Here is a 25,178-nt window from a genome sequence, read left to right on the forward strand (position 1 = left end):
GACTTATTTTTTAAAACAGGGGCATGGGCACACAGGATTATTATACAGACCAGACAGGATGGTATAAAGTGGCTTAACCACTTTAAAGGGGAAGTGGAGATTCCGGGGGGGGCACTTGCCCCCCCATGCGGACGCCCATGCCTTTGTGTCGCAAGAAGTATTCCACCAAGACCTCTTCCCCACTCTCCCCTACATGAAAATTGTATCGTGGAGCATCAAGGGACCATTAAACGCACTAAAATCCTCCGACACCTCAAACGGTTGAAAACCGATATAGCCCTCTTACAGGAATCCCATCTGACATACTCAGACTTCCCCAGATTGAAAAAACTTTGGGTGGGAACTGTCCCTGGTTCTGATGCCGTGGGTTGCAAAGTGGGGGTCCTGATTTTAATTCACAATCTCCCCTGCAAATTAATCTCGTCGGAATCTGACGACTATGATTGTTTTTTTCCATTCATATTGGTATCTACAACAGGGACCTCGTTATCTTGAATATATATGCTCCCAACAATCCCAATGCCGACCTCTCAACGAAACTCTTGAAAGATTCACACCTCCCTCATGTAGTAGCGGAGACTTTAACTGTATTTACCACAACACCGATGACCGCTCCCCCCCCCCCCCCCGTAAGGTACCACCAGCAAACAGAAGCCCATAACCCCAACACTTTTAAGTTCTGCCATGGACTCTCATCGTCTCATTGACACCTGGAGACTCTACCACCCTGTTGACAGGGAATATACCTTCTACTCCAACCCACATAATATCCTTACTAGGGTAGATTACATCTTCTGCACCGATAACGTCACCCCTACCATCACTGATACAAATTGTGATGTAATTGTCATTTCCGATCACGCCCCTGTCTCCATCTCTTTAAATTACACTGATGCAGCATCCACTCACTCCACCTGGCGCTTCCCAGCTTTCCTTTACCAAAATGCAGACTTCAAGTCCTTCATCACCCAAGCCTGGGATGAATACACTAACGCGAACGCCCCTCATAGGGATAATCCCAATCTCCTCTGGGACGTTGCAAAATCCTTCCTCAGAGGCAAAATGATTGCCTATACAGTCTCCCATAAGAGAGCGGCTTTAGCCAAATACAAACTGGCTAACTCCAAACTGCAACAAGGCCAGCGCTTACTCACCGCTGATCCGTCCTCCACAAATAAGGACCTATGGCACCAAGCTAAGCAGGATTTTGACCTATGGGCACAGGAATTAGAATTCACTAAGTGATCGCACACTAAAGCCATGTTTTTTTTTAAATGGCAACAAAGCAGGCAAACTCCTGGCATGTCTCTTTAGGGGCCCATATGCCCCCACTCACATCACCGCACTGAGAGACTCCACAGGTGTCATCGGAAGAACCCCTGTGGATGTTGCTAAAATAAGGCATCAGTATTACTCCTCCTTGTATGCACCTGGCTCAATAGACGCAACTGCCGCCCTGAACTTTCTAGACAAATTAACCCTTCCCAAAATCACCCCAGCCCAGAGAGATTTGCTCAACACACCTATCTCTGTCACCGAACTCTCCACCACAATATTCCACCTAGCCCCCAACAAAGCACCCGGTTTCACGGGGGAGTTCTATAAGACCCTCCGCGAACCGTTGGAAAGCACCCTCCTGGCAGTTTACAATTTTATTCGGTCGGGAGGTCCTTACTTACCATCAGGAAATAAAGCCATCATTAAGCTCTTGAGTAAAAAGAACAAAGACCCCCTGGAGCCTGGATCATACAGGCCCATATCACTTCTCAACTCAGACATTAAAATCCTCTCAAATTGTGGCCACTAGACTTGCAGACATTCTCCCTTCCTTTGTCCACCCAGCCCAGTCGGGTTTCGTAAAGGGCAAAATGGCAACTCTTAACATATGTAAGTTATCCTAGTCTTTGACTATGCTAAACGACACGCAAATCAGGACTTAGCCATTATCACCCTAGACGCGGAGAAAGCCTTTGATAATGTCAATTTTCACTGGCTCTCCATGGTTCTATCCAAATTAGGTTTCTCCCGTCCTTTCATGTCTTTGATCCATTCCATATACTCTAAACCCACAGACAGATTGATGGTGGCAGGTATCCTCTCTGACAAATTCCGTCTATATAAGGGCACCAGGCAGGGCTGTCCCCCCTACTGTTCAATCTGGCCCTGGAACCCCTGTCCAGATTCCTCCTCGATCACACCCCCCTTCATGGAATCAATACATGATCTCTGTACCGCTCTCTTCGCCGACGTTATCCTCGTTTTTACTGCCAACCCGACGGCGGACATGCCCATCATAAAACAGACCTTTAACGACTTCTGAACCTACTCTGGTCTCTGCATTAATTTCAATAGGAGCTAAATACTTTCCCTTTGGCAGCCCATCTATCCCAACCTGATCCTCCTTTGCCTTGACTAAGTTCTCTATCACATATCTGGAAATCAAAATAGGATAACTCCCCTCTGCTCCATAAGATTGTTACAGAACTAGAAAACTGGATGGATCTCCCCCTTTCATTCTTGGGACAGTGTCATCTCTTTAAAATGGTCAGCTTTGCCCGTCTGCTCTATCCAATGCAAACTATCCCCTTATTGCTCAAACACGTAGACATCCAAATGCTAAACAAAACCCTCACAAAATTTATATGGCAAAGGAAACGACCACACATAGCCTTGAGGAAAATATACCTTCCCTGAAATGAAGGGGGCATCCTTCTCCCCAATATTAGATTGTACAATTTGCACTGCTCAGGATAGGACTGGACTGGATTTCCGAATCCTCGCGCTACTCTAACTTCTACCTGGAATCGGTCATGGCACATCCTTACTCACTATCCACTATTCTCCACTGCAAATTGACCACGATTCCTAGTGATCTGAGGCAAAATTTGATTCTTAGAGACACAGTCATCGCTTGGAGGGAATTTCGCAAGTGTCTCTGTTTATCCCCTTTCATTTCTAAAGAAACCCCTATCCAGGGCAACCCTGGATTCATTCCTAGCATGGATTGTAATATATTCAACGAATGGCGTGAAAAAGGACTTGTTTTCATCTCCGTGTTGGGAAGACACTGGGGCACCTCTCCCCTTCTCAACTGTCACACAAAGATATTCGCTGCCGTTGTCCCACATTTTCTACTTCTGGCAATGCACAAATTATATACGTTCCTCCTGCTTGAATGGTTGCAAAGGCTTCAAGCCCTCCTTTCTGGACCGGCTTCTCCAGGGAGGCTAAAAACAAAATATCTGACACATATAAACAGTTGGCAAAAGCTACCAGTCCCTCACTCTCCTCTTCTTCGGCTAATAACTGGTATAACGACTTTCCGGACCCGAATCTCATGGATAAGTTACTACATGGCTACAACAAAACTATCCAGCTCATCCATTGCAAACAATGGAGAGAAACACAAATGAAAATCATTCACCAAGCTTATATCCCTTTCCTAATGGTCAAACGCAACCCAGACTCGGCATCGTGCCCATATTGCAAACAATTGAGACGTTCCCTCTCTCAAAAGTAAAGTAAAAGTAATTTATTTTATTCATAGCGTTATGCTGCTGCGCCTTCCAAAGGACCCCCTACTATTAATTTTCGGATATTGGGACAAACAGATCCTGACCTGGTCTCCTCCACTCCAAGCAGTAAGGATGTGGAATTCTCTTCCACAGGCAGTGGTGTCAGCGGGGAGCGTCGATAGTTTTAAAAGACTATTAGATGGGCACCTTAAAGAACACAACATACAGATTATACAATGTACGGTTAGCAGCAAACACACACACACATCATGGGTTGAACTGGATGGACTGATGTCTTTTTTCAACCTCACAAACCATGTAACCATAAGGATTGGATTCTCTTATGTCTCCTCACTGCTCGGAGAGTTATTCTGCGAAACTGGATCTCTTCTCCTTGCCCTTCTATTCCCTAAGTCAAACAGGATCTCACCCAGTTGATACATAGAGAAAAGATATACATGGATTTCAACCGACCCCCATCTTAGAAACGCTTTTATAAACGCTGGTGTGCGTATATTGACTCTGCTCTCCCTAATCAGACTGGATTCTTTCAACTGTTCATTTTTGTACAGAAGAAACCCGTTTTGATGCCATCATTTAACATTGAACTTTGTGAGCTCTCCCCCCCCCCTTTTTTTGTCCCCTCACTCCTCCCTCCCTCTTCCCTACTTATCCCCCCCCCCTTTATTTTTATGTATCCAGTTACAATGTTCTCATTGAATAAAACTCTGTGTTATATGCAAGTGATGGTTTTCTTGCATTGTTTCTTTTCTCCTGTAAATTTGCAAAATGTTAATAAAAATTATTAAAAAAAAAAAAGAAAATATTTGTTAGATTCCCCTGCTTACGCTGTCCCAGACGGTGGCCTTTTTGGTGTCTATCACCTCTGCTCGCAGGGTGTCGGTGCTGGTGGCGTTATCTTGTACCCCCTACTTGGTGGTCCACAAAGATGAGGTGGTTCTTCTCCCATGTCCGCCATTTCTTCCTAAATAAAGACATTGTGTTGCCTAAACATCCTAAGGAATTTGCTTTGCATGCCTTGGATTTGGTTTGGGCGATTTGGGTGTATTTTGCAGCCACTGAGTCTTTTCAGAGGTCAGACTTACTGTTTGTGATCACGGACAGGCAAAGAAAAGGGCTGTCCCCATTTTCTGTGACAATTTCCAGATGGATCAGACAGATAGTGACTCAGGCCCATTCTTTCAAGATTCCTCCTTTCCCTGTAATGGCGCACTCTACTCAGGGGGCTTAGTGCTTCTTGGGCCTTCCGTCCTCAGGCATCAGTGGCACAGGTTTGCAAGGCGGCCACTTGGTCATCAGTGCACACTTTCACTAAGTTCTACAAAGTGGATGTGTTGCCATCTGCGGATGCTTCCTTTGGCTGCAAAGTTTTGCAGGCTGCTGTTTAGGGGGTCTGTTTCCTCTTTGGGGTGTATTGTTCAGGTTGGGCTCCAGTTGTTTTTGTTAAGCTCCTGTTTGCTTGGTTGGCTATTGTGTTTAGCCTTGGGATTTTTTGTTGTCCCACCCCTCATGTTTGCCACTGCTTGGGGAAGTCCCTGTGGTTCTGAATAATGAAGAGCTGTGTCAATGAACGAAAGAGAAAATTGGATTTTTATACTTACCGTAAAAAAAACTTCTGAGTACATTGACGGACACAGCACCCACCCCTCTATGGAATCTTATTACTTCTGACACTGCTTGTTACTAAGCTGAAGGCCTATAGCAGAGTGGGGGATGTATACAAGCTAGGACTACCCATAGGCGTAGCCAAGTCTTTTTTTATTCTGCCTAGTGTCCTACTCCTGTAGGGGGTAATATAACCCTGTGGTTCTGAATAATGGAGAGCTGTGTCCGTCAATGAACTCTGGATTTTACGGTAAGTACAAAAATCCCATGTTTCATTTTTTTTTTCCACATTTTCCAAAAACTTTTGGGAAAACAAATGACATGTTCAGAAGTCTCATAATGCCTCATAGAATATACATTAGGTGTTTGCTTTCCAAAATGGGGTCATTTTGTGGGCGTTTCCATTGTCCCGGTGCTCTAGGGCCTTCAAAAATGTCATAGGTAGTCAGGAAATATGAGTAATTTATGCTCCCAGAACCCCTGAAGGTGCTACTTGGATGTTGAGCCTCTCTATGTGGCCAGGCTGTGTAAAAGTCTCACCCATGTGACATCACCATACTCAGAAGGAGTAGCAGAATGTATTTTGGGGTGTCGTTTTTGCTCTGTACATGCTATGTGTTAGAAATATCTTATGAATTGACTACTTTATGTAAAGAAAAAAAAAAACGTTTTAATTTTCTTTCCACATATTCCAAAAATTTGTGGAAAAAAATTACATGTTCAAAAGACTCATATTGCATCATAGAATATATGTTTGGGTGTTTGTTTTCTAGTGCTGCAACTAACGATTATTTTCATAATCGATTAGTTGGCCGATTTGTTTCGATTAATCGGATAAAATCATTAAAAAAACTCAATATGCCGTTTTTTTTTCCTCCCGGCAACACCAATGAATGGGGCACTATTCCTCCCGGCAACACCAATGATGGGGCACTATTCCTCCCGACAACACCAATGATGGGGCACTGTTCCCCCCGGCAACACCAATGATGGGGCACTGTTTCCCCCGGCAACACCAATGATGGGGCACTGTTTCCCCCGGCAACACCAATGATGGGGCACTGTTTCCCCCGGCAACACCAATGACTGGGCACTGTTCCCCCCGACAACACCAATGACGGGGCACTGTTCCACCCGACAACACCAATGACGGGGCACTATTTCTCCTGGGAACACCAATGATGGGGCACTATTCCTCCCGGGAACACCAATGATGGGGCACCATTCCTTCCGAGAACACCAATGATGGAGCACCATTCCTCCCTGGAACACCAATGATGGGGCACTATATTTCACTTCTGTTATTCCAAATGCTGAAATTTTATTTTTTTTCTTTGCTGACTCTTGCAAACACGTTTTAGCTATCAACCTGTACAGCCACCCTAATCCCCATGTGCATAGGCTTTGGAATGATCCTTGAGCAAGTTTGGGAATAAAATCATTAAAAAGTAACATTTGCAGGGCACATAATGCTCCCAGTACATTGATCCCTTAGGCCCCTTTCACACTTGCCGCTCCGTCAGCGGACTCCGTTTTTCTCAGTGGGGGATCGATCCCCAGCTGAGCAGGCGGATGGCAGCCCTGTCTCTGCGCTGTGTGCAGAGACGGAGCTGTCAGGTCCCCGCTGTTCTCTATGGGGGAATCGGATGAGAACGGACCGCCTGTCTGTTCTCACCCGATCCCATCCGATCTGCCAGACAGATGGAAAATAGGGTGTCCATCCGTCCGGATTTGATGGACAGGATCGGATCGGATGTCAGCGGACATGTCTCCGCTGACATCCGATGCCCAATAGATATGCATGGGGCATCCGTTCAGATCCGCCTGAAAAACTGGCAGATGGATCTGAACGGTCCGCAAGTGTGAAAGGGGCCTTAACTGCTTTTTTTTTTTTTCTAATTATGCTGCCATATACTGTATAATAGAACAATAAATCCTAATGGCAGCTTACAAAAAGTGCCTTTCACTAACCACAAACCAAAATTAAACAAAGAATCAATGCAGAGCCAAAAGCCTAAGAAATATGTGCTTATCCGGATAAAATAGTTAATATTCCTTATAAGGTGCCCTATTATAGTAGAAAAGTGAATGAAAACATCAGCCAGAGATATGCAAAGGATGTGAAAAATTATAATAGTACAATTTCACTAATAAAATGAGGCTTCACTCCATAATAATAGGGAGCATAGAAAGACCCACTATGTGCTAGAAGGACATTTTTAGTCACTTTTTTTTCTATTAATAACATTCCTTTATAAGGTGCAATATTATAATAGAAAAATAAGTGAATAAAAATGTCCTTATAGCACATATAGTGGATCTTTCTATGCTCCCTATTATGGAGTGAAGTCCCATTTTATTAGTGGAATTGCACTATTATAATTTTTCACATCCTTTGCATATCTCTGGCTGAAGTTTTTATTCACTTATTTTTCTATTATAATATTGCACCTTATAAGAATTAACTATCCGAATAAGCATATATTTCTTAGGCTTACGTGATCAGCTGCTTCTCTCCTCGCTCTTCCCTCTCTCCTCCCTCGATCTGATTGACTGCACGGCTGAGAATTCCTCACTGACGTCAACGAGAAGGCGGAGAGGAAAGGAAGAAGGAGGGGGCGGTCACTTGGGTGCAGAACGACGCTGTGAAACACAGTGAGTATCACACAGCAGCTTGTACAGAGGGGAGGGCACTGACAGGCATAGAGAAAAGTCCTGTACGCAGACCAACTAATCGATAATGACAATCATTGAGAACGATTGTAATTATCGATGTAGTCGATTAGTTGTTTCAGCCCTATTGTTTTCCAAAATGGGATCATTTTGTCTGCGTTTCTATTGACCTGGTGCTCCAGGGCCTTCAAAAATGGGATAGGTAGTCAGAAAAATAGAGGTGTCATTTATGTCCAGAGTTGTATAAAGTACTCAAAACCCATACTTGAGTAAAAAGTGCTCGATCAAAAAGTGACTTGAGTAGAAGTGGAAGTGCTCGATCAAAAAGTGACTTGAGTAGAAGTACTAAAGTATTCAAACTTTATTGTACTTAAGTATTGCAAGTAGTTTTTTTTAAAAATGTTGCTACTCAAGTACTGAAAGTAAAAGTACCAGTAGTTTTGAAAAAAAAAATTGCTACTCAAGTACTGAAAGTAAAAGTACAAGTACTGTGTTATGTAGTTATTAAAGAAAGAAGTCAAAAGTTTGAACATCATATTGTTTTTTATTATTTCAAATGCAGCTTTTATTTATACATACAGTAGCATTTATTTTCGTATGCGGTGATAATACACATGTTTTGAGCTTCATAAAACCTGCCATCTACTGTTCTGGCAGTGGTAATTTTTAGAATTGTAACAATGCAACAAAAAAAAAATATTGGAGTAGAAGTATTGAAATCATTGAAAAAATGTAGTGAAGTAAAAGTGGAAGTAGGAGAAAAAAATTCTACTCTAGGAAAGTACAGATACCGCCTTTCGGTACTTAAGTACAGTAGTGAAGTAGTTCTACTTAGTTACTATACATCTCTGTTTATGTCCCTAAAACGCTTGGATGTGCTACTTGGATAATGAGCCTCTGTATGTGGCCAGGCTGTGAAAAAGTCTCACACATGGTATCACCATGCTCTGGAAAAGTAGCAAAATGTTTTTTGGCGTTTAATTGCAAGTATGCCTTTGCTATGTGTGAGAATGTGTTATGTGTTAATATGACAGTTTTGGGTAAAAAAAAAATATTCTGTATATATAATTTTTTTTCCATTTCCAAAGAATTGTGGGGAAAAAATACAACTTAAAAAAACTCCCCATGCCTCTTACTAAATACCTTGGACTGTGTACTTTCCAAAAAGGGGTAATTCGAGGTGTATTTGTACTGTCCTGAAATTTCAGAGCCTAAAGAAATGAGATTGGCAGTCATTACATCAGGTGTGATCAATTTTCAATGATTGGTACCATAGCTTGTAGTATCTACATCTTTCACACAGACTAAATAATATACACCAATTTTGGTTATTTTTACCAAAGTTATGTAGCAGTATATATTTTGCCCAAAAGGTATGAAGAAAAATTACTTATTTGCAAAACTTTTATAAAAGAAACAAAAAAAAAAAATATATATGTTATCTTATCTGTCCATGTACACATGGTCGTTTACAGTCATTTGCAGGCAGTTGCGTTCAGGGACTTTTTTTAGAATGCAATTATTTGCATTCGAACGTGTGTTTCCCGGCATTTCAAACGCAGAAACGCGGCCGAACGTGACTAAATGTGACTGAACGTGATGAACCTACGTTCAGCCACGTTATAAGTTTTTTTTCTTCCATTCAAAATCAATGGTTCCCTATGGAAGCCTATTGATTTGAATGGAAATCGCACGGCAAGTTGGATCCGACTTGCGGCGCGACCTGCACTGTGAGAATCTGGAGGGGGAACTCCACACCAAAAATGGGAAAAAAACTGCGTGGGGGTCCCCCCCAGGTTCCAAACCAGGCCCTTCGGGTCCGGTATGGAATTTGAGGGTAGCCCCACACTGAAAAAACGGCGTGGGGTCCCCCCCAAAATCCATACCAGACTCTTATCCGAGCATGCAGCCCGGCAGGCCAGGAAAGGGGAGGGGACGAGCGAGCGGCCCCACCCCCCCTGGACCACACCAGGCCACATGCCCTCAACATGGGGGGGTGTTGGTGCTTTGGGGCAGGGAGAGCTCTGCACCCCCCACCTCAAAGCACCTTGCCCCCATGTTGAGGACAAGGGCCTCATCCCCACAACCCTGGCCGGTGGTTGTGGGGGTCTGCGGGCAGGGGGCTCATCGGAATCTGGAAGCCCCCTTTACAAGGGGCCCCCCCAGATCCTGGACCCCCTCCCTATGTGAATGGGTATGGGGTACACTGTACCCCTACTCATTCACCACATAAAAGGCAGTGTGTGTAAATAACGACAGGAGACGTTTAGGAAAGTTTATTAAAAATCTTCATCCGGCTCTTCTTGTATTCTCTCCGGGGTCTTCTGCTCTTTTGCTGTCCGCCCTTCTTGTGTTCTCCTCTCTGGGGTCTTCTTCTCTTTTGCTGTCCGCTCCTCTCTTCTTTTCTTCTCCTCTCCGGTCTTCTGCTCTTTTGCTTTTGGCTCTTGTTCTTCCTCCGGTCCTCCGACGACGTCTCCGGTGATTATGCCGGTCTCTGCAGCTTATTATATAGCCATTAGGGGCGTGGTCCCCAATGACGTCACCGGGAGGCCCCGCCCCCTCATGTCACAGATGACGTCATCTGTGACACGAGGGGGTGGGGCCTCCCGATGACGTCATCGGGGACCACGCCCCTAATGGCTATATAATAAGCTGCAGAGACCGGAGACCGGCATAATCACCGGAGACGTCGGAGGAGGAGGACCGGAGGAAGAACAAGAGCCGACAGCAAAAGAGCAGAAGACTGGAGAGGAGAAGAAAAGAAGAGAGGAGCGGACAGCAAAAGAGCAGAAGACCCCGGAGAGGAGAACACAAGAAGAGCGGACAGCAAAAGAGCAGAAGACCCCGGAGAGGAGAACACAAGAAGAGCGGACAGCAAAAGAGCAGAAGACCCCGGAGAGGAGAAGACAAGAAGAGCAGGATGAAGATTTTTAATAAACTTTCCAAAACGTCTCCTGTCGTTATTTCCATACACTGCCTTTTATGTGGTGAATGAGTAGGGGTACAGTGTACCCCATACCCATTCACATAGGGAGGGGGTCCGGTATCTGGGGGGCCCCCTTGTTAAAGGAGGCTTCCAGATTCTGATGAGCCCCCCGCCCGCAGACCCCCACAACCACCGGCCAGGGTTGTGGGGATGAGGCCCTTGTCCTCCTCAACATGGGGACAAGGTGCTTTGAGGTGGGGGGTGCAGAGCTCCCCCTGCCCCAAAGCACCAACACCCCCCCATGTTGAGGGCATGTGGCCTGGTGTGGTCCAGGGGGGTTGGGGTCGCTCGCTCGTCCCCTCCCCTTTCCTGGCCTGCCGGGCTGCATGCTCGGATAAGGGTCTGGTATGGATTTTGGGGGGGGCCCACGCCGTTTTTTCGGCGTGGGGCTACCCTCAAATTCCATACCAGACCCGAAGGGCCTGGTTTGGAACCTGGGGGGGACCCCCACGCAGTTTTTTTCCCATTTTTGGCGTGGAGTTCCCCCTCAAGATTCTCACAGTGCAGGTCGCGCCGCAAGTCAGATCCGAATTGCGGTGCGACTTCCATTCAAATCAATAGGCTCCCATAGGGAACCATTGATTTTGAATGGAGGCAGAAAAACGCTGCTAAAAGCAACGTGGCCAAACGTGCAATAACGCAAATGGAAAAAGCTACTGAAAGCACGTTTAACAGCTGCTTTTTCCCGGCGTCAGAAATAGCTTTGCAGGACGTTTTTTCTAACGTCCCGTGTACATGGAGCCTTAGGGTGGTAGATACAGTTAGTAACAGTCCATACAAGGGAAAACACTGAAAATGAAGTCAGGTATCAGCAACCACAGTTTGTCTGAGTCCGGTGAAACTGGAAAAGTCATTTTCTACAGGGTCTGGGCAGTCTGCCCCCATCAGTACCCCCTTTTCTTGACTCTCCTGTTCAAGGTCAGAAAAGAAAGGTGCGAGCAACTTTTTGTTCCGTACCACTTGATTCGAAGTTTCAATTACTCTTTTCTTAATTAGTGTTTATTTGTGCTATTCATTCTTTCCATTATACCTGAACTCTGCGGATAATAATCTATCTTCAAGATTTTAACTAGTTCCTGGCATATTTTTGATATGAAAGCTGGAGCATTATTTGAACTAATTCAAAGCAGGCACCCCCATCCAGGAATAAACTCCTGATTGAGAATGCACGCGACCGTGTGGGCATCTCCCTTTTTGTGGTCCTAAATGCTTCCACTCATCTGCTGAACACGTCCACTATTGACTAAAAAGAACTCTTATTTCTTCCCTACTTTGGGCCTATATGTGAAATCTATTTGTAGATGTGTGAATAGGTTTGATGGGTATTGGAGATGCTCATGTTTGGCCTGTTTGTTTGGATTGTTTGTTCCTAATACAGGTGATGCATCTGCAACATATGCTTGCACTAAACTGTCAGTAATACTTCATATGTTCTTTCCCACCCCCTGTGTCCTATTCCATAATACTAGGCAATAAACAGTGGGGCGCTAGCTGCGGGGATACACACGAGCTCCCCTCTTTTAGAAAAAGGCTATTCCCAACTTTTTCTAAAACATCACCCTAGTCCTTAATACCTGTTCTGTAGCATGCGTTTGTAGCTTTGATAATGTGTGATCTTTTGGTCTGGAGCAGGGAATTATCTACAAAAACATCTTCTGCTTCTTCTATGGCTGCCTATATATATCATGTTGTGGTGTAACACACCCTTTAATACCAGTAGCCCATTTAAAACTGGGGCCTACCTAGGGCAAATGATGTAGCCATTCCTATTACCATCTCACAAGATGCTATGTGCTATGTTCAGAGTCACTTCAGGCATGCCTTTAGGCCTGGATTGCGACCATCTTTGGACAAAAACTATAGGGCAAAGTCTACCACCACTCCTGGGCAAGTACACCTGTCATGGTCTTACAATTGTCCCTTGCATAAACACAAAACATTTTTCCATGATTTGGGAGGCCCAGTGCAGGCGCTACAACCATAGCATTTTTCAGATATATAAACGCATTTAACATTTTTTCTTGTGACCTTTCTGGACCTGTGGTTTGTCTCAAAATGTTATTATAGATAGGAGCAGTCTGGATCCATAACAAGCAATGATCCTGTGGGCGGGCAAGACCCACTTCTTATATGACTGACTCTACTATCGCCCTCTGTGAGAACAAAACCAGGGTAAACAACACTATCCTGACACCACTGTCATAATTCCTGTGACACTTTTTGTTTCCACATACATGTACAATTCTTCAATAAACTCACTCACTCTGACTGGCCTCCAGAGAGTGACTACATATGTCCTATACATATTGTAGCGGGACTGACCCATGAGCAGGTATCCATCCCCTCTTGCGTGGTCTGGAGAACTATAGAACAGACAACCGAATTGTCTATTTAGCCCTAAGGCATTTCTACACCAGGTCAGTTACCTGGACTGAAAAACAAGAAACAAAGATGGCTGTGTCTCCTCATCCAATAGGACACTAAAAAAAAAACACATTACTTAAACCAATCACTGTAAAGTGGGTAGCATTGGATGGTATGGCTGTCAGTAGAGATAGCATATCAGATACCACTTGCATGCTATGATCAGATAAAGAACTAAAACATTTTTTTGGCTTAGTGACAATTTTCCAAAAAAAACTTTTTTGCTTCGTGCTACTCTAACAAAAATCTGACCAGAGGTTCCCCTCTTTCAATAGAGGATACCCCTAAAATATCATTCAAGAACTATAATCAGATAAAAGTTAATCTGATTTGAAACTTTTGGCTCTGTGCCAACAGGGTCCAATGGTCACACTAATTGACATTTGAACGCTTTCTTGGCAAATAGCCAATTTTCAAAATTTTGCAGGAAGGCTCCCCTTCACATAGGGGACCATTTGCAAAATATAATTTTTCATTATCTATAATTCTATAAAAAATTATCTCAAAATATCCTGCCAACAACGGCAATTAATGTTTTGCCTAATAAAATTGTGTTTTTATTCACTATTATTACTCTTCCCAGAGGTTTCTATGCTTTATACACAATGTATAAATGGAAAACTCCAAAAAACTTTAAAAAACATAATTGCATATGTGTGGGAATACTGGGACTGTTTGTCCTACAACTGTTCTAAATTAGGAAATGCTAGCTGCATTTGCAGAAGTGACCCCCCTCTTTTCCCCTCGCATAAGGAAATGTAGTAGCTTAAAGCGCATATGATAAGGTCTTTAGAGAAGCAAAAATTTGTGCTTGTCTGACATTACGAAGAAAACTACACCTGCCTTGGAGAATGAAACTGTGGGGTACAGGTGTGGTCAGGGGTATTGGGTATTTGTAAGGTAATATTATTATTGTAGGGGGGCCTATGTTGAAAATGTCCTACTCTTTGATTTGCTTCTTCTGATAAGGCCCTTGGAAATGCGCGCTGACAGGCTGTTTTTGTTTAGACAGATCAAAAAGCCAGCCATATCGCTTTCTGTTATGGCTTTTTGAAAACCTTCCAAAGTTTTTGTAGCCCAATCAGAAACTTGCTGTTTTACAATTAACATGTACTGTGACTTTAAATTAACGACAAATGTTTGAATTCTAAGACAGTGCTATTCAGCAGTGACACTTAACTTCAGCCCAAAACTCCCAAACAGTCTCACCTGTCTTCTGTCTATAGGCAATCGCTGTGGTCTATATCTGTGTGTTTAAAGACTTTCACTTTCACTTCTAATAGCTCTACGCAGCTTTTTTCCTATTCTATTGTACTAATACGGGGCATAAATAAACCAATTCTCCCCGCATTTTCCATGTACTTTATATTACAACGAAACATTTACTAAAAAATGTACTTGTATCCTAATATCTCTAAGGCTGGCCACACATGTCCGGACAACTCTTTATCGTACAATTTTCTGTTAGATCCACCACAAACCACATAATAAGAGGTCAAAATTAAACATATTCATTTGTATCCAATTAGGTAGGCGTTTGTACTACATAGCTGAAGGTAAATTTCAAGAAAATTGTAAGAAAATTGTATCATGTATGGCCAGCATCAGACCTAAACCTTTAGTATAAATTCACAAAACCATAAACGAAATATGTCTCTAAGATTTACACATTCACTTAAATGTATCTGTATCCTTAGACCCTCTTATGGTTAAAAAAAACCTCCTGAAAAGCCACTTGGTGTATGTATATTAAACCTTAAACTTTTTTGACTCTGAATTTCCCTTCTTGGAACAACCCAAAAAAAAAAAACCCTTTCAGAGTCTTGACTGATACTCCCAGGTATTGTGGCTATCAAGAAGGTTTTCCTACCATTATAGACAAACAAACAATACACATAATAAAAATTTATCTTGATTTGTCTGATACGGTCGGTCAGTAAATTTTTACAGTAATAATGTGACTGTCGCTATCAGGAACAGTGTGTTATATTAACAGTCCGCAGGCGCAATTTTTACAAGTCATATATAATTATATATACACAGTTTCCATATATGTCAAACCAGTAATCATGACAAATAATTTCCTCTTATTAGACATAAAAGTAAATGAACTTAAATCTCTACACAAAAGTGACAAAACAGTTCATTTAACTTACCAACTGACATTTCATTCTAACAACAGCACAATAAGCAATATAATAAAAAGCACAATAAGCAAAAAACATGCATAGCACTCTTAGCAGGTTGAAGGGAGTATTCCTACCACTATTTAGATTTGCCTAGGCTACTAATCTGTCTGTGAGCTACCTCAGCTCAAACAGCTAATAATCTGTCTGTGAGCTACCTCAGCTCAAACAGACCTATTCTCCTGTGGTAGGTATACTTCTCCAGTCTCCCTTCAATCTGCAAAGAATATACGAGCGCTCGGAAATACAACATCTAGACAGGTTAGTCTTTCAGTGTGTATTTAACCATATACATCATGATGACAGCTTATATACAGTACACAAAAGGGGATGTAACAATTCGTTTTCCCAGACCACTAAAAATACGTTATACAATTACTTCATCATGCATAGAAAGCAGGAAAGGTGTTCACATACGAAGAGACAAAGAATGTTTACATTCAGGAAGCTGCCCAGGAAAGACCGATTCTGAAATAATACAAACTAGGAAACAGAACAGGCTTCTCGCAGTAAAACACAATCAAAGGAAACTTACAATGGAAAAGAATTGAAGGAAGCTCATAGCTTTGAGAATCAGCATCCTATAGAAAAACCTAAAGCTTTTAAAATAGTTATAGCTCATAAAGGGGGCCTCTGGATAATTGAATTAAGCATGGCTAAATTAATATTAATTATAACAGCGTGGTTTTCAGTAAAGCTGTTTAATACCATGAGTGTCCCTTTTTGTGACCTCCTTGGGGGTTTCCTCTTTAGTCTTTTACAAAAGACGACCGTCACTCCCAACATAAGGACACGGCAGCGATGGCATCAGTGTGCAGGCCCCTCCCGACGTGTTTCATGCACATGTACGTTCTCCAGGGATCTGCCTCCACAGTGCTGTGGTAGTTCATTGGGGCTTGTAGTTGATTAGGACACACACAGCTGTGTGTATGAATGACGTGGCCAACTTCTCCCCATACTGCTGCCACAGGGAGGGGAGGTAGCAGGTTTTGGCTGCAGCATTGGGAACAAAAATCGGATGGGACATGTAACTTGTTCTCAAAGGAAAACTAATCCTTTAAGTAGTAGTAGAATTAGAAGAGAAAAGTCCCTTCTCTTAGTGAACAATATCTGGACAGAGATCTTCAGAACACCAGCCGGTGTCCCCTTTCAACTGACTATAATAGGCACCAGAGGGTAGCTAGAGCACAAGGTCCCCAAGATACAGTAATGTCTGTACTCACAAGGACAGATGTATGCCTCCTTCCAATCTTCCAAGCAATGCCCAGATCTGTGGCAGACAACTTCCCTCAGTTAGCTTCTTCAAAGTAGCCGGGTCTCTGCTTTCCTCCATCAGGTCGCCCACCTAAGGCCTCCTCATGGCAGCTTGTCCCTCTCAGGCTGGATTCCTCCAATCTGGGACAAGAGCTGAGTGAGCTCATTGAATACATACAGTCTCCCAACCCCCTTCAGAGCCTGCTTCTCTGGGATCGGCCTGGGCTGTATCAATATTCATGTTGCCATCTGCATAGCTTTACACCTATTATCCAGAAACTTTTCAAGTCTCCTGGATACAGAGAAATCTATAGGCCAGACTGGCAGCAGCTGAACACACTGAGTAGACCGAACTAGCAGATTATGGGTTCACTGGATACAGGGAGCAGAAGATGCTTTTGCCTATCAGATAAATGCAGCCACACTGTGTACAGTGTGGCAACTAAATTTGCCCATCAAAAACCAGACACTATCACCTAACTTACCTAACAATCCCAGTACTTACCAAACTATTCTAGCACTAACCTAGGATACCAATTTAATGTCCTCCTCACCCTCTAACACCATCTGATCTCTGTAACCATGACATTTCTAGAATAAAGCTGACCATAGATCGATTTTTCTTTATGTTCAGCCCTTTTAGTATAGTGCCAGTCTTATCGGGGGAATTGGGCCAGAGGGCAGGGTCTAGGAGTCAAATAAGTCTGGCACCCACATTAAGCACTCACACTGCAACCTGCCAGTATGATAATACCGGCGGGTGAGGGCATTCGGACAGACCGCCGGCCACCAACCACACTTCATACAACCACACTTCAGCCAACCACACTTCTATACCTGAGGGTCAGATCGTTCTGGTAAGCAGTTCATCTCTTCTGAGCACACTGGTGGAGTGACTCCTGGATTTCATATTCCTTCCTGGGCGTGGGATTTCTTTCCTATCTCCTTCTGTTGCACCTACAGAGAGGACTTTTCTTCAGAGTTATACTCTTTGTCCAATATAATGACTGGTTATTATTATTAATTTGCCTTTCCAAAGAGGACTTTTTTGTGCATGCATTATTTATGTAATGATTGTTTATTATCATCATTAATTTTGGCGCTGCACCCCCCCCTGTTTTTGTAACACCACTGGTTCAGTCAGTGGGGCTGGTGGATGATGGAATCTCACCCTAAGACATGTATTCTGACAGTGGAAATTGGCTGCAGCCGATGATCGAGAAACGTATTCCAACATTCCCGTTCAACAATAGTCAACCTAACAATCAACTTCTTTTGAGCAGGGACACACACACATGAATTGAAATTTGGCTGCTAACTGCTGAACCCCACAAATTTTAATCCATCTTTGGCCAACTTTACAGTTATCCTTTCAAACATTCTCAGTTACAAGAAACTTTTATTTGTACACTCACTGTCAATTCCTTTAGCATGGAAAAAAGTTATGACTTTTCATATATTTTCTTTTTTTTTTTTTTTGCAGGACCCTTCTATCGTTACAAAACTTACCATGACTGGCTACATCAATTTAATGCTCAAGATATCCCGAGCTGGAAGCCCATGATAGCGCGGCTGAGACCTGCACCAGTATTTGGTGTTCTGTTTCTTATAGTCTCCTATTATTTTCCCCTAAATTATGTTAAAAAGGATGAGTTTTATGAGCAAGCTTTCCTATTTCGCCTTTTTTACATGGTTCCAATCTTCTTCGTTTTTCGAATGCGCTTTTATGTGGCCTGGATATTTGCAGAATGCGGTTGCATCGCTGCTGCCTTTGGTGCCTACCCTGTCACTGCAAAATCACGTTCTGGAGGAGGGCCAACAATTGAATATGCTCCCCTAGAAAGGTATGTTAACAATTTTATTTAACGTGCAAGTGCATCTTTGTGGTAATAATGTGTATGTTGCTCCTCCTGTCTAATTTATTAATTACCAACAAAGCCAGTATCCCTAAAATCAGAATTCCTGTACAGTGCACGCTTGCTGTGAAGCATTTGAGAAGGCAAGGGGTAACAAATCAAGGGTTCTGTGTTTTCCCGTTTTAAACTTTAGATGTGTTTCCTTGTTAGTCATGCACATCTAAAGGGTCCTGGGAATGTCTTATTTGCTACAGCTTTGTATGTGGAGAACATAGTGCTTGCATGTACACGGGTAAAGGGAATATCTTGTTACAATGGCATGTGCAAATTGGTGGAATATATTAGGTAGCAGGTCAACATGATGTGAAAGCAGAAAAAAATGGGCATCACAGTTTGTTGTGTATGGGGCTGTGAAGCCCACGGTGACCCATGTCCACAGCCAAAAACTTCTACAATGATTACATGAACATCAGAACTGGACTACGGAGCAATGGAAGAAGGTGGCCTGTGAAAGGTTATACCTGGTAGGTATACTTCTGCTGGCCAGTCTCCCTTCAATCTGCAAAGAATGTACGAGCACTCGGAAATACAACATCTAGACAGGTTTAGTCTTTCAGTATGTATTCGATCATATACATCATGACGACAGCTTATATACAGTACAAAAGGGGATGTGACAATTAGTTTTCCCAGACCACTAAAAATACGTTATACAATTACTTCATCATACATAAAAAGCAGGAAAGGTGTTCACATACGAAGAGACAAAGAATGTTTACATTCAGGAAGCGGCTCAGGAAAGACAGATTCTAAAATAGTACGAATTAGAAAACAGGACAGGCTTTTCACAGTAAAACACAATAGAAGGAAACTCAGTGTAACACAATTGTCGGAAACTCATAGCTTTGAGAACCAGTATCCTATGGCAAAACCATGATAAAATCATGATAATACAGATCCAAAAAAATCTCCAAAACTTCTCAGGATACATAGGTCTTCAGGGTGGTAGATACAGTTAGTAACAGTCCATACAAGGGAAAACACTGAAAATGAAGTCAGGTATCCGCAGCCACAGTTTGTCTGAGTCCGGTGAAACTGGAAAAGTCATTTTCTACAGGGTCTGGGCAGTCTGCCCCCATCAGTACCCCCTTTTCTTGACTCTCCTGTTCAAGGTCAGGGCGGTCTGCCCCCGTTAGTACCTCCTTTCTTGCTTCTGGATCCTCCGGCTCAGGTCCTCTCCGCACCAACTTCACTCTAGTGGCATGGATCCAAGTAGGGCTGTGTTCGGTCAAAACAGCGGTCCTGATAACTGCTACCACGGTGGTCTCTGGGCCGTAGGCGAAATCCTTTTTGTTTCTTTCCTTTGGGCAGCAGCTTCATCACCACTACGTCTCCTCCTCTGAAAGGATGGGTATTTTCCTGTAAAGAGAAAAGAAAGGTGCAAGCAACTTTTCGTTCCGTTCCACTTGATTCGAAAGTTTCAATTACTCTTTTATCAATTTGTCTCTATTTGTGCTATTCATTCTTTCCATTATACCTGAACTCTGCGGATAATAATCTATTTTCAAGATTTTAACTAGTTCCTGGCATATTTTTGATATGAAAGCTGGAGCATTATTTGAACTAATTCAAAGCAGGCATCCCCATCCAGGAATAAACTCCTGATTGAGAATGCACGCGACCGTGTGGGCATCTCCCTTTTTGTGGTCCTAAATGCTTCCACTCATCTGCTGAACACGTCCACTATTGACTAAAAAGAACTCTTATTTCTGCCCTGCTTTGGGCCTATATGTGAAATCTATTTGTAGATGTGTGAATGGGTTTGATGGGTATTGGAGATGCTCATGTTTGGCCTGTTTGTTTGGATTGTTTGTTCCTAATACAGGTGATGCATCTAGCAACATATGCTTGCACTAAACTGTCAGTAATACTTCATATGTTCTTTCCCACCCCCTGTGTCCAATTCCATAATACTAGGAAATAAACAGTGTGGCGCTAGCTGCGGGGATACACACAAGAGCTTCCCTCTTTTAGAAAAAGGCTATTCCCAACTTTTTCTAAAGCATCACCCTAGTCCTTAAAACCTGTTCTGTAGCATGCGTTTGTAGCTTTGATAATGTGTGATCTTTTTGGCCTGGAGCAGGAAATTATCTACAAAAACATCTTCTGCTCCTTCTATGGCTGCCTATATATCATATTGTGGTGTAACACACGCTTTAATACCAGTAGCCCATTTAAAACTTGGGCCTACCTAGGGCAAATGATGTGACCATCCCTATTACCATCTCACAAGATGCTATGTGCTATGTTAGGAGTCACTTCAGGCATGCCTTTAGACCTGGACTGCGACCATCTTTGGACAAAAACGATAGGGCAAAGTTTACCACCATACTCCTGGGCAAGTACACCTGTCATAGTCTTACAATTGTCCCTTGCATAAACACAAAACATTTTTCCATGTTTTGGGAGGCCCAGTGCAGGCACTACAACCATAGCATTTTTCAGATATATAAACGCATTTAACATTTTTGGACCTGTGGTTTGTCTCAAAATGTTATCATAAATAGGAGCAGTCGGATCCATTGCAATCGATGATCCTGTGGGCGGGCAAGACCCACTGTGGGCTGGCAAGACCCACTTCTTATGTGACTGACTCTACTATCACTCTGTGAGAATAAAACCAAGGTAAACAACACTTTCCTGACACCTTTGTCATTTTTCCTGTGACACTTTGTGTCCACATGCATGTACATTTCAATAAACTCACTCGCTCTGACTGGCCTCCACAGAATGACTACATATGTCATATACATATTGTAGCGGGACTGACCCATGAGCAGGTGTCCATCCCCTCTTGCATGGTCTGGAGAACTATAGAGCAGACAACCGAATTGTCTATTTAGCCCTAAGGCATTTCTACACCAGGTCAGTTACCTGGACTGAAAAACAAGAAACAAAGATGGCTGTGTCTCCTCGTCCAATAGGACACTAAAAAAAAACACATTACTTAAACCAATCACTGTAAAGTGGGTAGCATTGGATGGTATGGCTGTCAGTAGAGATGGCATATCAGATACCACTTGCATGCTATGATCAGATAAAGAACTAAAAAACTTTTTGGCTTAGTGCCAATTTTCCCAAAAACATTTTGGCTTTGTGCCACTCTAACAAAAATCTGGCCAGAGGTTCCCCTCTTTTAATAGAGGATACCCCTAAAATATAATTCAAGAACTATAATCAGATAAAAAGTTAATCTGATTTGAAACTTTTGGCTCTGTGCCAACAGGGTCCAATGGTCACACTAATTGCGGTAACTCTTTCTGTCCAAAAATAAATTCCATAACTATAACAGAAACAAAGATATGACATTTGAACGCTTTCTTGGCAAATAGCCAATTTTCAAAATTTTGCAGGAAGGCTCCCCTTCACATAGGGGATCATTTGCAAAATATAATTTTTCATTATCTATAATTCTATAAAAAATTATCTCAAAATATCATGCCAACAACGGCAATTAATGTTTTGCCTAATAAAATTGTGTTTTTATTCACTATTATTACTCTTCCCAGAGGTTTCTATGCTTTATACACAATGTATAAATGGAAAACTCCAAAAAACTTTAAAAAACATAATTGCATATGTGTGGGAATACTGGGACTGTTTGTCCTACAACTGTTCTAAATTAGGAAATGCTAGCTGCATTTGCAGAAGTGACCCCCCCTCTTTTCCCCTCGCGTAAGGAAATGTAGTAGCTTAAAGCGCATATGATAAGGTCTTTAGAGAAGCAAAAATTTGTGCTTGTCTGACATTACGAAGAAAACTACACCTGCCTTGGAGAATGAAACTGTGGGGTACAGGTGTGGTCAGGGGTATTGGGTATTTGTAAGGTAATTTTTTTTCATGGATAGTGTAGGACCCACTGATAATGGGGTACTTTGACGCAGTAGTGGGCTTGAGCACGATATGGCCATATGGTGGGACCAAACCCCCATTTTTATTTATGGACTCTCTTCAGATTTGGTATTAATTTCTTTTGCATTTGCGCGCTATTCTTTTTTAATATTATTATTGTAGGGGGGCCTATGTTGAAAATGTCCTACTCTTTGATTTGCTTCTTCTGATGAGGCCCTTGGAAATGCGCGCTGACAGGCTGTTTTTGTTTAGACAGATCAAAAAGCCAGCCATATAAAAGTTATGGCTTTTTGAAAACCTTCCAAAGTTTTTGTAGCCCAATCAGAAACTTGCTGTTTTACAATTAACATGTACTGTGACTTTAAATTAACGACAAATGTTTGAATTATAAGACAGTGCTATTCAGCAGTGACACTTAACTTCAGCCCAAAACTCCCAAACAGTCTCACCTGTGTTCTGTCTATAGGCAATCGCTGTGGTCTATATCTGTGTGTTTAAAGACTTTCACTTTCACTTCTAATAGCTCTACGTAGCTTTTTTCCTATTCTATTGTACTAATACGGGGCATAAATAAACCAATTCTCCCCGCTTTTTCCATGTACTTTATATTACAACTAAACATTTACTAAAAGATTTACTTGTATCCTAATATCTCTAAGGCTGGCCACACATGTCCGGACAACTCTTTATCGTACAATTTTCTGTTAGATCCACCACAAACCACATAATAAGAGGTCAAAATTAAACATATTCATTTGTATCCAATTAGGTAGGCGTTTGTACTACATAGCTGAAGGTAAGTTTCAAGAAAACTGCACTGAATATTGTAAGAAAATTGTATCATGTATGGCCAGCATCAGAAATCAACCTTTAGTATAAATTCACAAAACCATAAACGAAATATGTCTCTAAGATTTACACATTCACTCAAATGTATCTGGGTCCTTAGACCCTCTTATGGTTAAAAACCCTCCTGAAAAGCCACTTGGTGTATGTATATTAAACCTTAAACTTTTTTGACTCTGAATTTCCCTTCTTGGAACAACCCAAAAAAAAAAAACCCTTTCAGAGTCTTGACTGATACTCCCAGGTATTGTGGCTATCAAGAAGGTTTTCCTACCATTATAGACAAACAAACAATACACATAATAAACATTTATCTTGATTTGTCTGATAACCTACGATCGGTCAGTCAATTTTTACAGTAATAAGGTGACTGTCGCTATCAGGAACAGTGTGTTATATTAACAGTCCGCAGGCGCAATTTTTACAAGTCATATATAATTATATATACACAGTTTCCATATATGTCAAACCAGTAATCGTGACAAATAATTTCCTCTTATTAGACATAAAAGTAAATGAACTTAAATCTCTACACAAAAGTGACAAAACAGTTCATTTAACTTACCAACTGACATTTCATTCTAACAACAGCACAATAAGCAATATAATAAAAAGCACAATAAGCAAAAAACATGCATAGCACTCTTAACAGGTTGAAGGGAGTATTCCTACCAGTGGCGTAGCGTGGGGGGTGCAGAGGGGGCCACTGGCACCGGGCGCAACATTTAGGGGGGCGCATTCCGCGCCCGTCTTCCGCAAGATAATAGTGTCCCCATCCCTTTATTGTGAGAGTGCTCGTCCGGCGGCCCGCCCGCTCTTTCCTGCACTTGGCTCCTTTACTGCCTGTTTGTGCAGGAAGAGCGGCGGACGCTGAAGGTGTCATGTGCGGCCAGGGGGCGGGGCTGGTCGTGGGTGAAGATGGCAGCCAACACCGGTGGCTCGGTGCATGTGCAGCGCCGCTGTTGGAGTCTCTCCCTGCTGTCTTTACCAGCTGCCTCCACGCTGGCTGCTGCTGCTGACCCGCTGTGTCTCTCCTCTGCTCCAGATTGCCTCCTCAAGTCCCCAGTGTCTGGACACAGAAAGAGGTGAGTGATCAGTGATGATGTGCTGCTCCAGGAGCCCAATTGAAGTGGACATGGAAGGGGGGAGATAGGTCCGTGTAGGGGGGGGTCAGTGTAGGTGTCAGTGTATGGGGGTGTCAGTGTATGGGGGGGTCAGTGTGTAGGGGGTGTCAGTGTAGGTGTCAGTGTATGGGGGGGGTAATTGTAGGTGTCAGTGTATAGGGGGGGTCAGTGTAGGGGTCCGTGTAGGTGTCAGTGTATGGGGGGGTCAGTGTATGAGGTGTCAGTGTATGGGGGGTTAGTGCAGGGGTCAGTGTATGGGAGTGTCAGTGTAGGTATCAGTGTATGGGGGGGTCAGTGTAGGTGTCAGTGTATGGGTGGGGGTCAGTGAAGGGGGTCAGTGTAGTGGTCAGTGTAGGTCTTAGTGTAGGGGGGTCAGTGTAGGGGAGTCGGTGTGTGGTGTCAGTGTAGGGGGGGTCAGTGTAGTTGTCAGTTTAAGGGGGGTCAGTGTAGGGGAGTCGGTGTGTGGTGTCAGTGTAGGGGGGGTCAGTGTAGGTCTCAGTGTATGTGGGAATGTAGGGGTGGTCAGTGAAGGGGGGTTAGTGTAGTTGTCAGTGTAAGGGGGGTCAGTGTAGTTGTCAGTGTAAGGGGGGTCAGTGAAGTTGTCAGTGTAAGGGGGGTCAGTGAAGTTGTCAGTGTAAGGGGGGTCAGTGTAGGTGTCAGTGTATGGGGGGGGGATCAGTGTAGGGGGTGTCAGTGTATGTCAGTGTATGGGGGTGTCAGTGTAGGGGGGGCAGTGTAGGCGGTGGTCAGTGTAGGGGTCAGTGTATGGGGGTGTC

The 25,178-nt window shown here is 43.0% G+C and overlaps 1 protein-coding gene across 1 annotated transcript in view; it reads left to right on the plus strand.

Moving 5' to 3' along the window:
• Positions 1-25,178, plus strand: part of MBOAT7 (membrane bound acylglycerophosphatidylinositol O-acyltransferase MBOAT7) — an 809,637-nt gene that overhangs the window by 502,044 nt on the left and 282,415 nt on the right. The window contains exon 5 of the mRNA XM_082273563.1: positions 18,148-18,508. Within this exon, the coding sequence (XP_082129689.1) occupies positions 18,148-18,508 (361 nt within the window). The remainder of the gene's footprint in view (positions 1-18,147; positions 18,509-25,178) is intronic.

The sequence above is a fragment of the Pelophylax lessonae genome (assembly GCF_965119305.1).
Source record: "Pelophylax lessonae genome assembly, chromosome: 12".
NCBI lineage: Eukaryota > Metazoa > Chordata > Amphibia > Anura > Ranidae > Pelophylax > Pelophylax lessonae.